This window comes from Myotis davidii, unplaced genomic scaffold, assembly GCF_000327345.1.
Source record: "Myotis davidii unplaced genomic scaffold, ASM32734v1 scaffold409, whole genome shotgun sequence".
Classification (NCBI taxonomy): Eukaryota; Metazoa; Chordata; class Mammalia; order Chiroptera; family Vespertilionidae; genus Myotis; species Myotis davidii.
The window spans coordinates 272,005-288,499 of record NW_006374611.1 but is presented as its reverse complement, the minus strand read 5'-3'; the positions used below and the strand labels follow the sequence as shown (position 1 = coordinate 288,499).

General features: G+C 36.9%; 1 protein-coding gene across 2 annotated transcripts in view; it reads right to left on the bottom strand.

Moving 5' to 3' along the window:
* The window catches only part of FAM179B (family with sequence similarity 179 member B), a 155,328-nt gene that overhangs the window by 111,860 nt on the left and 26,973 nt on the right, over positions 1 to 16,495 (bottom strand). For both annotated transcript variants that reach the window (XM_015557361.1, XM_006777725.2), the window contains exons 2-3: positions 13,858 to 14,014; positions 9,582 to 9,716 (exon numbers count right to left, since the gene is read on the bottom strand). In XM_015557361.1, coding sequence (XP_015412847.1) covers positions 9,582 to 9,716; positions 13,858 to 14,014 — 292 coding nt within the window. The remainder of the gene's footprint in view (positions 1 to 9,581; positions 9,717 to 13,857; positions 14,015 to 16,495) is intronic.

The window sequence follows — 16,495 nt, the reverse complement described above, 5'->3', positions numbered from 1 at the left end:
ATGGGGCGTGCAGGAGGCAGCCAATCAGTGATTCTCTCTCGTCATTGATGTTTCTATCTATCTCTCTGCTTTCCTCTCTGTGAAAAATCAATAAAAAAATATATTAAAAAAAATAAAAAAAAAATAAATTCCAACATGAAAAAAACAAACAAAAAAAAATAAAAATAAATGTATTTTTCATCATATACTGTGTTTTTGTCACTTGAATGAATTTTATTATTTCTTCAAGGTTCTTCACATACGTACACCTTAAGAGATATCAAGTAGGCGTAACATGTTCTCAAAAAATTAGGGTTGGCATGCAGAAGAATTTGGAGTCAGAGATTTTTCTGGTTTTGGCACGCACTCACAAAAAGGTTGCCCACCCCTGATCTAGGCCATTCTTGACCCTCCATTCTGTCATATGAATTTCAGGATCAGCTTGTCAGTCTCCATAAAAGATTCTGTTGGGACTTTGGTTGAAATGACATTTAATTTACAGATTAATCTGGGAATAAGTGTCATTTTCCTGCTATTGAGTCTCCCTGTTTAAAAATATAGGATCTTTTAGCCCTGGCCATGTAACTCAGTTGGTTATAGCATTGTCCTGAACACCAAAAGGCTGTGTTGATAGGAGGAAAGCAATAAATGTATCTCTATCACATTGATGTTTCTCTCAAAAAAAAAATAAAAATAAAATCAATAAGAATATATCCTTGGGTGAGGATTAAAAAAATACATATTTATTTATTTACATAAATTTATTTACATGTACTAATATACTTATGTAAATAAATAAATATACCTATTTATATATGGGATCTTTTAGTTTATTCAGATTTTCTTTCACATCTCTCAAAAAAGTATTTTAGCTATTACAATAAAGGACATGCAAATCTTTGTTAGATATCCATATATTTACAAATTTTGTTCTATAATTTCTTAAAAACTACATTTTTCTAAAAGTTGCTGGTATTCAGGAACTTTATTTAACTTAACATTCTAATATTATACCTGGCAAACTTGCTAAATTATTTAATATTTTAATAGTTTTCTGTATATCCTTTTGAATAGTCTATGTAATCTAATAATGATTATAATAATAATGGTGACTATAATGATAATAATGATGAGCTAATGTTTATTGAGCTCTTACTATGTGCCATGTGGTATTCTAAACACTTTCCATGTATTAACTAATTTAATCCTTACAACAATCCTGTGGGAATAGGTATTAGTCTTATTTTACAGATTAAAAAAATGTACAAAGGGGATAATAAGTAAATAACTAAAGGTCAGACATTAGGAAATTATAAAACTGAGATATCAACCCAGGCATTCTGGCTCCCAAGCTTGTGCTCTAAACCATTACACTGTACCATGTATTATCTGTAACAATGCCAATTTTTGTTTCTTCCTCCTCAAATTTTATATTTTTAATTTTGAGCTAGGTATTCCCTAGATAGATAACGACTCCCAAATTTTTAGGTCTGATTTTCCCTTACACTCCAGACTCAGCATCAAAATGCCACTTGACATCTCTGAAGAGACAGATGTCCCAAACATTACATATCTATAACAAAAACTCTGATTTCCCAGTCAAATCTGTTTCTCCTCATCTTCCTCCTCTTGGTAAACAGTAGCTCTGTTCTTCAAGTTGCTCAGACCAACAGTGTTGGACTCATCCTTGACTCTTCTCTTCAACTTCAGATTTAATCCATTAACAAATCTCATTGGCTCCAAACTAGTGATACAGAATGATCACTGAATCTGGAAACTTGGGTGAATACAGAATAAGTGGCTTGTTCATATTACATTACTATATATGTAAAATAAAATTACTAATGTTTCTAAACTTTACAACCATGCTGGGTACCAGAATCTAACCATTTTTCATCACTTTCATTGCTTCCTCTAAAACAAGCCATGCCATCATGTCTTACCTTTACTATTGCCATCACTTCCTAACTCATCTGCTTTGTATCCGCCCCAACTCCTGCCAAGGCTAATCTCTACGCGGCAGCTCTGATCCTGTAAAGGCAGCCAGATAATGCTATTTCTCTTCTCAAAAACCTCCAATGACTTCCCAACCCACTCAGAATAATCCCAAATCCTTACCATGCCCTACAAGGCCAAATGTTATCACCTATAATTATTCTCCCCACTGATCATTCCACTGAGTTCCTTGCTATTTATTCCTCCAACAAGGCCAAATATGACCTTACTTCATAGCATTTGTACTTAGTTGTTCTCTCTGACTGGAATGTTCTTTCTCCAAATATCCATGTGGTTCACAGCTTCATTTCATTTAAGCTTGCTTAAATGTTATCACTTCAGAGAGGCCTTTCCTATCACATTCTATACCCTCATGCTGTCTTATTTTTCTTCTTAGCACTTACTTTCATTCTTACTATCTTCTCCTCTACTAGATTTTGATCTTTAGATCCTAGAACAGTGTCTGGTCTCAACAAATATTAAAGGGATTAATAATAAATGCTCACTAGCAGTAGTTAACTGAGCATTTGTGTCTGTTCTTGACTTTAAAGTCAATTCTAATATTTTACCACTAAGTATATTTGCTATTGGTATTAACAGGTATCTGTTCAGGTTAAGAAAATTATTCTTAGTTATGGGTTTGTAAGTATGCATGGATGTTGATTTTTCATCAATTGCTTTTACTGCTTCTATTGACACAATTATATAGTTTTTCTCCTGTTATATGTGATAAGGTTCAATTACAGGTTTTTCTGAAAACAGCTAGTTAGGCATAATATTTAACATACAAATTTAAAAAACACATCGATAGCCAATATGTAGATCTGGTTTGCTAGTACTTTACTTAGGACTTTAACTTTCATAAAAGTGAAACTGGATCACCATTTATTTTGCTTTATTTATTGACCTTACCTGGTCATGGTATTAAGGCTATATTTATTTCATAAAATGAATTAGGGAGCCTTCTTTCTTCCTTAATTCTTTTAGTTTGTCTAAGATAGGGTTTACCTCTGCCTTGAAGGTTTCACAGAATACAAGGAAAACCATCTGTGCCTGGGATATTTTGTTTCTGTGGTTAACATTTTAATTAAAAATTCCTTTAATGATTATACATCTGTTCAGTTTTTATATTTCTGAGATAACTGTGACAAAGTTATTGTGTTGTTCAAATATTATGTATCATCTAATTCCAAAATTCTTTATCCTATTCAAATTTTCTACTAACATTTGTAGATTTGTTAATTTTTTTCTAGGTAATTTTGTCAAATTACATATGTAGACACTCACACATACATGTACACACACACACACTTTTTAAAAAGTCTTATCTGCTTAGTGAAATATTCTTTTTTCATTATGATGATCCTCTTTAGCCCTAAAAGTGTTTTTAGCTTTAGTGTGTATATTCCTTAATATCAATATTTTATACTTGCTTTGAGTATTTGTCTAGTATAGTAGTTACTTCCTTATCATGGGGATAGGTTCCAAGACCCCCAGTGGATGCTTGAAACCCTGGATATTATCAAACACTATATATACTATGTTTTTCCTGTACATACTATCTAGAATAAAGTTTAATTTATAAATTAGGCAGACTAAGAAATTAACAATAACTACTAATAAAAAGAACATTAGGAGTAGTGATGGAGAACAATTATAACAATGTACTGTAATAAAAGTTACATGAATTGAATGTGGTCTCTCTCTCAAACATCCTATTGTACTGTACTCAACTTTTCACTTACAGAAAGCAATTTACGGCTTCTCTAAGGCATATCTGAATTGCCAGCATCACTACTCTTGTGCTTTGGGACCACTATTAAGTAATATATGGATTACTTGAATACAAGCCCTGCAATGCCACAACAGTTGATCTGGGTAGTGTATACAGAGTGGATACATTGGACACAGAAATGATTCATGTTCTCAGTGGGACAAGTGTGAGAGAGAATTCATTGCACTACTCAGAACAGTACGTAGTTTAAAACTTATAAATCATTTATTTCTGGGTAAAATAAATAAATTTATTATTTCCATTTAGTATTTCTGGATCTAGGTTAACTGTGAGGTAACTGAAACCATAGAAATCACAACTGTGAATAAGAGGGGACTACAGAATGTTTTGCATGCTTTACTTTCTCCAATTCTATTCTGATCTATTTTGGGTGTAACTTAGCTTTTAAATTTTAAAAATCTAATCATCTCTGTTATTTAAATGTCCACTCTGTCCATTTATCTTTATAGCAACTGCTGATATGGTTTACTTCAACCGTCTTATTTTGTGCTTCTTATTTATTACGTTTTTTCTTACCTTTTATTGACTTTTTCGTTTTACTCCTCAGCTAATATAAAAGTCTACTTGTACCTTTTAGGGGTTCCCTTAAATTTTCCTTCAATATTTTTTTGGAATATTTTCCATGACAAAAGACCTAGCTTATGTATACTAACAAATACAACATTCTTCTGAAGACTTAAGCAATATATATTATTTACTTTTAATTCATTTTTCACAAGGTTAGAACCTCTGCTACTACCTAAATCTTATTTGGGTGGAAAATGGGCTACAGTGGTCAAAATTTATATACAGAATGAAAACTTTATTTCCTGATTTCAATTAAGTGCTCTATTAATAGATTCTGATGCTTCCATGCCAGGGTATAATTATATATTCCTTTTTTAAGAGATTTAAATATAAGGTATTCCTCATTAATGTGTACATATACTTTTAATAATTATAAAGGCAATTTTATTAAAACACATTTCATTTTCAAAATTTAGCGATCAGCTGTTAAAGTGTGTATAATTTTAGGAAGGACACTCTGTATATTTCTTACAAAGAAATCAAACATCAGATTTCTTTATATACATAGAGAGATCCAATGTTTATAACAAAAGAAACCAACACGTCCAACATTTAGCGTGGTTCATTGCAGCATTTAAAATTGGGATGGGAACTTCTAGACGATTTGGCATTTGGCATTCATACTCCTGGCCCTTCAGAAATACCATGGAGAATGTTAGCTGAGGAGGTGGTGGTCTTGACAAAATTTTTATGTATAACTTACTAATAAGTTAAATCTTGACTTCCTTTTTTAAAAATCTTTATTGTTGAGATTACAGATGTCCCTCTTTTTCACCCTCATTGCCCCTTCCACCTGGTTCCCACCCCACCCCAGGCCTTCTTAACCCCATTATCTGTGCCCCTATGTAATGTATATATGCACATAAAATCTTTGTTTAATCTCTTCCCACACCTCCACCGCCCTTCCCACTGAGAATCGTTTCACTTCCATGCCTCTGATTCTATTTTATTCACCATTTTATTCTGTTCATTAGATTTATTTGTTTATTTTGATTTTTAGATTCAACTATTGATAGGTATGTATTTGTTGCCATTTTGTTGTTCATATTTTGACCTTTTTCTTTTTCTTCTTCTTCTTCTTAAAGAATACCTTTCCATATTTCATATAATACTGATTTGGTAGTGATGAACTCCTTTAACCTTTTCTTGTCTGTGAAGCTCTTTATCCGACCTTCAATTCTAAATGACTAGAGGCCTGATGCATGAAGATTCATGCAAGAATAGGCCTTCCTTCCCCTGGCTGCCAGCACCGACTTCCCTCTGGCACCTGGGACCTGGGCCTTCGCTCTGGCCGCAACCTCCCACCTTTGCTTTGGGCCGGAGCCACATCCCGTCCACTCCGGACCAGCTCCATAGCCACCGCCCAGAGGCCGGCTATGAGCAGCTGGCAGGGGCTTGTGGGAGGCTTGGCTTCCTTTGTCACTGGGGTGACGAAAGAAGCCAAGTGTCCCGCCCAAAGGAAGCCAAGCGTCCTGCTCGCTCTGGCTGGTTCCAGCTGGCACCACCATTTTTGTGGCTATGGGCGCCGCCATCTTTGTGGCTATGGGTGCCACCATCTTTGTGGCAGAGTGATGGTTAATTTGCATATTACCCTTTTATTAGTATAGACTAGTGGCCCATTGCACCTGGTATAGTAGGTGTCTTGTAGGGCCCAGTGGCTAAGCCTCCCAGTCACCTGAACTGAGGACTCTAGGTGCACCCCTTTGTGGGCTGTGAGCACAGTCTTGTTGTAGTTGAGACTTGATTGCTGTTGGTGTCACTGGGAGGAATTGACCTCGAGGCCAATTGGCTGTGAGGACAAGCTGCAACTACAATGGGAGAGCTGCTATGCAGGAGACACCCTTTTAGAGCAGTACTTGCTTCAGTGGAGCTTTGGTGCTCACTGAATCTGCCCCTTAAGTGTGTCGCTTATGGATGTATAGAGGTATAATCTGATACGGTCTGACACTGACCACTGGGTACACTGGCTCTTGGGTCTCCAGGGAGGTGCAAAGTCAGTCTCTGCCTAAGGCCACCCAGTAGGAGCTACAGAGAGATCTGCAGATTCCTCCTCTTTGTATTGGGTTTGGAAGTGCCCAGATGAGGCCCAGCTATGAAGCAAGGCAGGCTGGTTCTGGTGCCAGGTCTTGGGCCCTTTACCCTTTGTACACCATAAGTGTCTATAGACGCAAGCAGCGGGCCTTCCCCACACGCTACGTGTGTCTACAGCCGCAAAAAAACTAGCAATATTACACTTGGTGATTTCCAGTTACAGGTAATCAGGCAATTAATTAAAAAACATAAATTAGCACAACCTGAGAAAAGAAAATGTTATACTACTGACTTGCCATCCAGATTATACAAACGACATTTTTTGGGGGAATATCTGCTGATTGAAAAATAAAACTTACGTTGAAAAAGTGTTTGGTATGCTCTTCTAGTATTGGTACAAAATAGCAAAAAGAAACCAAATACTTTTATAAACAATGTAATGTTCCGTTATGTGTTGTACTGTGTTTTGAACTTTATCATACACTAAGACAATTTTAATAATAACTAAGTGTAAATAATACTTTTCCCCCCTATTGTGTATGTGCTACGTAAAAATAATTAAAAATGTCCTCTGGAAGAATTAAAAAAAAAATGTTTTCCCTAAGTGGCAGCCCTGACCAACTTTAAAATAATTTTTCGTAAGAATTTTCAACTGAAATATTCAAGAACACCTGAATTGTAATATATTTATTTTTATAATATCCATTGCAAATTGATTTTTTAAATTAAATTGAAAATATTGTAGTGTGTGGGGATGGTTTCCATTTTGGACGCGTGGCAGTTAACTGGTTAACTGATAGGTTTGGAGCTGCAGCTTGTTTGACAGATTTTAGCCTGAGCAAGAACAGGCCATTCATATGCAAAAGCTGCTGCACACAGCTTGGGTGGGGTTGTAAATTGGATGAGGCAGGGTCTTAGGGAATCACCAGGGCGGAGCAAACAGAAATGGCGCCAGTCAGCTGTAACCGGTTTGGCTCAGTGGATAGAGTGTTGGCCTATGGACTGAAAGGTCCCGGGTTCGATTCTAGTCAAGGGCATTGTACCTTGGTTGTGGGCACATCCCCAGTAGGAGGTGTGCAGGAGGCGGCTGATCGATGTTTCTCTCTCATCGATGTTTCTAACTCTTTATCTCTCTCCCTTCCCCTCTGTAAAAAATCAATAAAATGTATATTTAAAAAAAAGAAAGAAATGGCACCAGTCAGCCTTGCAACCTACTGGGAGGTCCCAGCATAGGAACAATGATCCTTGCAAGCAACTCTGTCTGAGAGAAAGCTGCCTCTGTGTACTTGCCCCAATGCTAGACAATCCAGTTCCTTCTTGTATGTGTCTGGGTCTCCCAGAGCCTTGCCCTGGTGCTGGAGCTCAGAGGAAGCAGGACCTTGTAAGTTCTGTTTGTGGTGTCGGCCTTTTAAGAGGAACAGCTGGGTTTCCAGCAGCCTCAGTGTCACTGAGCCCCAAGTTGCACTGGTTTTTACAGCCCATAGTTATAGGGACTGCTCTTCCCAGCTCCAGGGCCTTGGACTGGGTTTCTGGTGTGGGGCTGGAACCCCTTGCTCCTCATGGGTGGCCTCCACAGAGACGATCTCTTTCCCGGTTAAAAAAAATGATACACATGGGTGCCGAACCAACCCATTCTGCACTTCCTCACCTCCTACCAGTCTCAGTGTGCTTTATTTACTTCTCTAGTTGTAGGATTTCCATTCAGCCAGGTTCCAGGTGTTTCTGGATGATGGTTGTTCTGTATTTTAGTTATGGTTGTGGGAGCCGGTATTTACCTATGCCGCCATTTGGTTCCTCTCTAAATCTTGACTTTAGAAGAACATGGTATCTCTTTAGCCACTGCTCTATAATAGGTATTCTGAGAAGTTATAGAAAATTAGATGCACTACAAAGATTTGATTAAGCACTGAGAGTGAAGGTAGCCTTCAAAGGTAATGTAACCATTTAGGGATATCCTAAACAGGAACAGGCCAAGAAACACAGAGAATCCTCTCTACGTCTATTAATTAGGAGTCCCGCCCTGACTGGTTTGGCTCAGTGGATAGAGTGCTGGCCTGCGGACTCAAGGGTCCCGGGTTCGATTCCAGTCAAGGGCAAGTACCTTGGTTGCGGGCACATCCCCAGTGGGAAGTGTATAGGAGGTAGTTGATCAATGTTTCTAACTCCCTATCCCTCTCCCTTCCTCTCTGTAAAAAATCAATAAAATATATTAAAAAAAATTATGAGTCCCAAAGGCATCTAGCCAAGATTTAGGAAATACCTATATTATTAAGAAAGATAAATTATTTTATTGGGAAGAACACCACAAAGGAAAACTTTATGGAATTACATGGCCCTTTGGAGTGGATGGAGGAAAAGGTAGTTAAAATATAAGTGCTATATTAACTAAATCCTCTTTACTAATTTCAAATGAGAATTACTTTTCACCACCAAATACAGAAAGAGGTACATACATGGGTATCATTCAAAAAAATTTAGTAAGTGTACAACAAAAATGAAAATATCTCTTAGAAATATTTGATTTGTTCCTACCTCTAAATAATACTCGATAAAGCTATTAATTAGCATGGAAGAAAAAAAAACATTTTCAAATCCAAAATCCATATGACTGACAGCCTCAAATCTTCCTTTTGTTCTATATCTTTCAGACATATAAGAGATCTGAAATGAAAGTTAGTCAGGAAGTTATGGTTCCTAACAGGGAATATAATAAATTCTAAATAGCCTCAAAATTTAAAACTGTTATGGAAAATAACTCTCTTCTGCTCACAGTACTCCTTAATGAATAATGTTACGTTCAATTACTTGGTATTAAAATGCTCATCTCCACCATGAGTAGAAACTCTAATTTTAATCAGTGACTATAATAATAAAAGCATAATATGCTAATTAGACCGGACGTCCTTCCAGAGGAAGCTGGGGCTTTGAGGGAAGCCTGGGGCCCAGGTGCCAGAGGGAAGCCAGTGCCGGTAGCTTGGGGAAGAAAGGCCTACTCTTGCACGATTTTCATACATTGGGCCAGCCTCTAGTATTTATATGAAGATTATGGTATTTATCATTTTGGGGTAATAGCTATTTAAATGTTATGAAAATTTTTACTAAAATTTAACTTTTTTGATGAATATGATTATACAAAATAACATACAAGCTAGGATTGAAAACCCCACACAACATTTATACATCATTTGTATTTAAATAAATTTGGAATTGAAACCTTTATCTTGATAACTGTTAGTTGTCCCCAGGTATTGTAAGTCAGAATCCACACTTCCAGTTTTACCACATATCTGTGAAAATCCAAGTTGTCCACATTTCCCAGAAAGATTTGTCTGATGAGTCCCAGTAGTGCCTTTGGAAGGAAGAAGAAAAATATAATAAAAGTTAGCTTTATTTCATGAATAAATCTAATCTCATAAATGGTATCATTTGTGTGGAAGTAAATATAAAAATACATGGATAGTGATCATGGCAGGCAAGAAAGGCATAAAGCTTTTGCTACTGGCAGAGCTGATTAGTGGCAGGGATTAAAGGACAGAAAATAGACAGGTAAAGTACAGAGAAAAGCATATTGAAAAATGCAGACAAAGGCAGTTTCTTCCTACATGCGCCCTTCTCTTATCATGGAATGTTCCTTCAGACCTGGCTTTCCTTCTTCCTAGTATTTGTAGTATATACTCAACCCAAAAAATTTCTACTGCAAAACACGTCTCCTTCTTTCCTAACATATAACACAGCATTCACATAGCTTCCAATCTTATCCAGGTATACTTCCCAGATTGCTTTCCCTCTCCTGTGGCTAGTTAAGGTTAATTCTAGGCAGAGGAATAAGTCTGAATTAAAGAAGGTAATAATGGCCTCTCTGGCATTCATTTATCTATAATAATAAAAGTGTAATATGCTAATTAGACTGGACGTCCTTCCGGATGACCTTCTGGATGAAGCCAGGGCTTCAAGGGAAGCTGGTGCCAGCAGCTGGGGGAAGGAAGGCCTACTCTTGCATGAATTTCATGCATCAGGCCTCTAGTTTATATATAAAATCAGCTGATCACTTGCAGTTCTGAAACTATTTTAAAAATTCTCTTCTTATAATTTCAAGTTCCTTTATCCTTCAGGTACTGGACATCTTCTAGGTTAATTCTCACATTCATGCTTTTGTTATTCTCCCTACCTGCAGTAGTGCCTTTTGCCTCACTGCCAATCACAGACCCTGTGTTCTTTTTTTTTTTTAAATATATTTTATTGATTTTTTAACAGAGAGGTAGGGAGAGGGATAGATAGTAACATCGATGAGAGAGAAACACTGATCAGCTGCCTCCTGCACACTCCCCACTGGGGATGTGCCCGCAACCAAGGTACATGCCCTTGACTGGAATCGAACCTGCGACCCTCGAGTCCGCAGGCTGACGCTCTATCCACTGAGCCAAACCGGTTAGGGCAACCCTTTGTTCTTTAAAGTCCAGCCTCTTTCTTGGTATTTTTATAAATCACTTCAATACCGATTATCTTTTCCTTTCTTGAATTCCTATATACTTATAATCTGTAACATCCAATCTAGAATTGGGTTATATGTTGTCTTATCATTCAGTTATTTTAAAATCTGTACTACTAGGCCCTAGCAGGTTTGGCTCGTGAATAGAGCATTGAATTCCTATATACTTATAATCTGTAACATCCAATCTAGAATTGGGTTATATGTTGTCTTATCATTCAGTTATTTAAAATCTGTACTACTAGGCCCTAGCAGGTTTGGCTCGTGAATAGAGCATTGGCATTTGGACTGAAGGGTCCTGGGTTCAACTCTGGACAATGGCACATGCCTCAATTGCAGGCCCGAAAATAAACATTAAACTATACAATCATATGACACTTCATTTTTATATGAAAATACCATGGAATACTACTGCATAAAGATCTATAAATTCTACTAGGATAACAATGTTTTCTAAATATTGTGTCCAAACTCATAGTCAACAAATTTCAGTAACTGATATCATTTGGATACTAAATAAATGTTAACATCTATGACAAACTCCATCTTTACCTTATAAAATATTTTTCATTTCCAACTAATTTTGTTAACACATACATGATCATTTTTCTAATTAGTCAGGTGTTAAGTTTTGACATCTTTCTCTACTCCCCTAGTCATCAAATTTTCCTTATTATTCCTTTTATTCCATTTGTAAATAACTATCAACTAGCTTTTTTCCTTTACAATAACAACAACAAATCTCCAATAGGTCCCTATAGCTTACCAGTATGAGCAGCTTAGCTACAGGGATCTCTAGATCCAAATTTATCTTTGACCATCTACAGTGAATCTTGTCTTTACACAGCTCCCAGAATATCTCAAGCCCTTTCTTAATGTAAGCCTTTGAGCCCAGCTGGTGTGGCTCAGTGGTTGAGCATTGATCGACCCAAGAACTAAGAGGTCACTGGTTTGATTCCCAGTCAGGGCACATGCCGTTTGTGGACTTGATCCCCAGTAAGGGGTGTGCAAGAGGCAGCTGATGGATGATATTTCTCTCTCATCAATGTTTCTCTCTTTCTATCCCTCTCCCTTCCTCTCTTTCTTAAAAAAAAAATAAAATTCAATAATGTTAAGCCTTTGCACTTGTCATACTTCCCATCTAACTACTTGTATCGTATACATCCCAAAAAGATGAAATTCAAATACTATCTCCTCTTCAATGTCTTTTCTGACTGATATGCCCATGCCAATACCAATGTACTCTGAACTACTATATTTACTTTCTGTAACACTTACTTAGGCAATTAAACATCTTTCTAGTTGCTCTAACCAAGAAAACCTTATGGTACTCTTGACTTTTCCCTCCCTCTCCCCTCTCCCTCCGTCCCTCTCTATACCCAATCCATCAACAAATCCTGTCAACTCTACCTTTGACATATAATCAGAATCTAATCACTTTAATTACATTCACTGCTACTCTGGTCAAAGCCCCCATCAATTTTAGCCTGGATTACTACAACAGACTCCCTGTTTTCACCCTTGCCCTCCTTAAGTCTATTTTAAATATAATGTTCAAGCCCTAGCCGGTTTGGCTCAGTAGACAGAACATCGGTCTAGGGCGGTGATGGCAAACCTATGACACATGTGTCAGAGGTGACACACGAACTCATTTTTTTGGCTGATTTTTCTTTGTTAAATGGCATTTAAATATATAAAATAAATATCAAAAATATAAATCTTTGTTTTACTATGGTTGCGAATATCAAAAAATTTCTATATGTGACACAGCACCAGAGTTAAGTTAGCGTTTTTCACAATACTGACACGCCGAGCTCAAAAGGTTCACCATCACTGGTCTAGAGCTTGAAGGGTCCTGGGTTTGATTGTGGTCAAGTGCACATGCCATTGTGCACTTGCAGGCTCAATCCCCAGTAGGGGGCGTGCAGGAAGCAGCCGATCAATGATTCTCTCATCATTGATGTTTCTCTCTCTCTCTCTCCCTCTCTGAAATCAATAAAAATATATTAAAATAAACAATAAATAAATATAATGTTCAAAACAAAGCAAATGATATTATTTCTTTCCTCAAAATATCCCTCATTCAGAGTAAATGTCAAGTTTATTCAATAGCCCATTAGGTCTTATAAATAAGAACACCTAATATTTCTTTTTTAAAAAATATATTTTTATTGATTTCAGAGATGAAGGGAGAGGGAGAGAGAGAAACATCAATGATGAATCATTGATCAGCTGCCTCCTGCATGCCCCCTACTGGGGACTGAGTCCACAACCCAGGCATGTGCCCCCTACTGGGATTGAACCCAGTACCCTTTAGTCCGAAGGCCAACGCTCTATCCACTGAGACAAATAGACTAGGGTCCTAATATCTCTTGAATTTCATTTTCTCCTTCTCTTCCTCTTATTCATTTCATTCCAGACTTAACAGACTCTTTGATCTTTCTCAAACTTGTTCCATACTCTGCACTTGCTGTTCCCTCTTCCTGGAATTATTTGCTCTTCTCTCTTGATATCTATGTAGTTTGTTTCATGTATTTTTATCTGACTATGGCTTTCTTTCAATACATTATTTAAAATAGGACTTCCTTCATATTCCTCTTCTCTGCTTATTTTTTTCTATAGCATTTATCACCATCTAATCTGTTTTACATTAATTAATGTCTGCTTCATTCCAAACAGACTGCAAGATCTACTAGGCACAAAGCTTTTCCTCTTTGTTGACAGCTATATGCCCAGTACTTGGGAAAGTACCTGACACATAGGAGATACTCAATAATATTGACTTATATTAGGACTTAAAGGGTTTCAATGAGAAGCCCCTCCAGGGTCTTAAGAGACAATTTATGTCTAAGTGTCCACTCTTATCAGATCTTTAACAAATATTTACTGAATCTAAATTGCCTACTAGATTGTAAGTTCTATGAGCCCTTAAATAAACTATAAAGTTTAGAGACATCTTTCACTTAGTTCAACATATCAATTATCTGCACCTATTACTTACCAGCAGCACATACAGGAAGTGAATCTGAGTTAAAATCCCGACTACTTTGAAATAAGTTTCTTGATACTCTTTTTCTGCTAAAACATAAATCATCATTGACTGACATTCCTTGGGAAGGCTTTAATTTTGATGAAGGGATGAAATCATATGCTGAAAACTATAGAAACAGAGTTAAGTTAGCAAATTTGGGTTAAGGCTACTTGTGCAATAACTGAGATAATAATTTAGACCCAATTATAAAATTCAGATTAAAAGAAAAAATTAAATTTATCAAATATACAATGATACAAGTAAACATCCATATTTAGTATGGTAAAATAACAGTATTTTTCATTCTATGATAGAAAAAACAAATTTTTCCCTCTTTTCTACTACTTCACCCCAAATCTTTCCTATATCTTACCTTCCTATAGTACAAATCTGACAGCTAGGAAAGAAAGATTGTAATAACAAAAAGAGTAAAATAGCAACTTGAATAGAGAAAAGAACCTTTTGTTATTGTTGTTAATCCTCACCCAAGGATATTTTCCATAGGTTTTTTTTTTTTTTTTTTTTTTTTTTTTTTTTTTTGTGGGAGGGAGGGTGGTTTTTTTTTTTTTTAGGGAGAGTGGAAGAGAGAGTGAAAGACAGAGAGAAACATTGATGTGAGAAAAACACATTGATTGGTTGCCACCAGCAAGAATCCCGACCAGGACCTGGGCTAGAGAGGAGGCTGCAACCAAGGTATGTGCCCTTGACTGGAATCACACCTAGGACCCTTTGGTTTGCAGGCCAATGCTTTATCCACTGAGCCAAACAGGTTAGGGTGAGAAAAGTACATTTTTTATTCAGTGGCATAGCGTGTCATACTATGCCATCTGTGTTTCAACATTAGACAGTAAATGACAGTTGAAGGTCACTGAACCACTCAACTATTATTACTGAAGCAAGTTTCTTCCTAGTCTGCAGCCCACATGTAAATGAACACATGGTCATGGTTCCCTTAAAATATATTCTTTTTTTTGTATTCCAATAAAATTGTATTTTTACTTAAATTTCATATCATTTTCACCTGTCACGGAACGTTATTCTTTTGAATTTTTCAACTATTAAAAAAATATAAAAACCATTCTAGCTCACAGGCTTTACAAAAAAAAGGGTGGTGGGCCAGATTTGGCGAGAGGCTGCAGTGTGCAGACTCCAGCTCTAGAAGGGTAAACAGAGAGGTTAGTGACTAAAGCTACTGCTCACACATTAAGATGGCCGATTCCATGCTGGCGGGTATGGTCAGGGAACTGAGAATTCATCATTTTTCTCATTCCAGCTACATACAGAAATGGTCTCTCGAGTTACAAGGCCAGGAGATAGGACAGGCCCCAGGGAAAGGAGAAGGGGATGGAGACTGCGTAGTGCTGCAAGAAGTCGACCTTAGCCCTGCGGGACATGGCAACCCAGCTAGGGCCAAGAAGACCGCTGTCCCCTCCCCTATGGGTCAGTAGCTGCCAGCCACAGCCTCTCACAGGCCTACACCCTCCATCCTCTGGCCCAGGGAGCTGGTCGCAAGTCTGAAATATATTCTAAAGATAGATGGGTCTTTTATTTAAAGCAAAGTATATAACACTTTATATATGTCTAGTACTTTACAGTTTCCAATTCCTTTTTCACATACCTCCTTTGATCCTTAAGGTACAAAAGTGCCAGGATAGAATTTTGAAGTTCTACCTAATCATAGTTAAAGAACTAAATGAGAACATGATCCAAATGTTCAGAATTCTTCACCAATGACAACCTCAATTATTCTGGATCACTTCATATTCAACATGACTACAGAACATTTTAAAAATGGAGTGAACAGACAAGAAATTATACATACTGTCTATATATTTTCTTGAGGTTTACCAACACAATAAAATCTAGACATGTGGTAAACTATAAGCCTTCTCAGTAATTCTTATTTGTAAACTTTGCCTATTATCAAATAGTATTGAAATAAAACAAAATTAAAGTAATGTAGCTCTGGCTAGTGTGGCTCAATTCCCCATTGGGCACACACCTTCTTCCCTCCCTTCCTCTCTCTCTCCATATCCTCAGGTGAGGATTAAAAAAATTAAAGCAATGTCTATTTGAAAACTTTTTAGCTACCTGTCAATTAAACTATAAGACTATAAACTACTAAATACACCTTAGGGACTTGTTACTCCTCATCAAATTTTGCGAAAAACCTATGAACTCTTTCAAAAATTGCCCCAGGAAAAATACCAATGAGAAAAAAAAATGCCTCAAAGGCCTGACTTTACTTTCTTGAAATCTCATATTATAATTTCTATGACTGATTACATAGTAGTCAGGATTAAAAGGACACAATGGAATAAAAATGAGGCCAATTACAGTCAACTTCTTATTAGGTACATTTAAAGACATACCCAGTTGAAAGAGTAATTCAGAAAAAATAATCCAGCATTGTCGGGAGCCGGTCCATCCTTGCTGTTTCAAGGGACCTGGCATATATGGCATACTGTTCTTAATATGTTTGGTCACCTTCTTGGCACTATGTGTTTTAACCAAGGTCACCTCTCTGAGAAAGGTTGTTTCCCCAGGTAGGGATTTTCCCCTGAAGTTAGGGAGGGAATAAAACCTCTTAACCCCTTCCCCAGCAGAA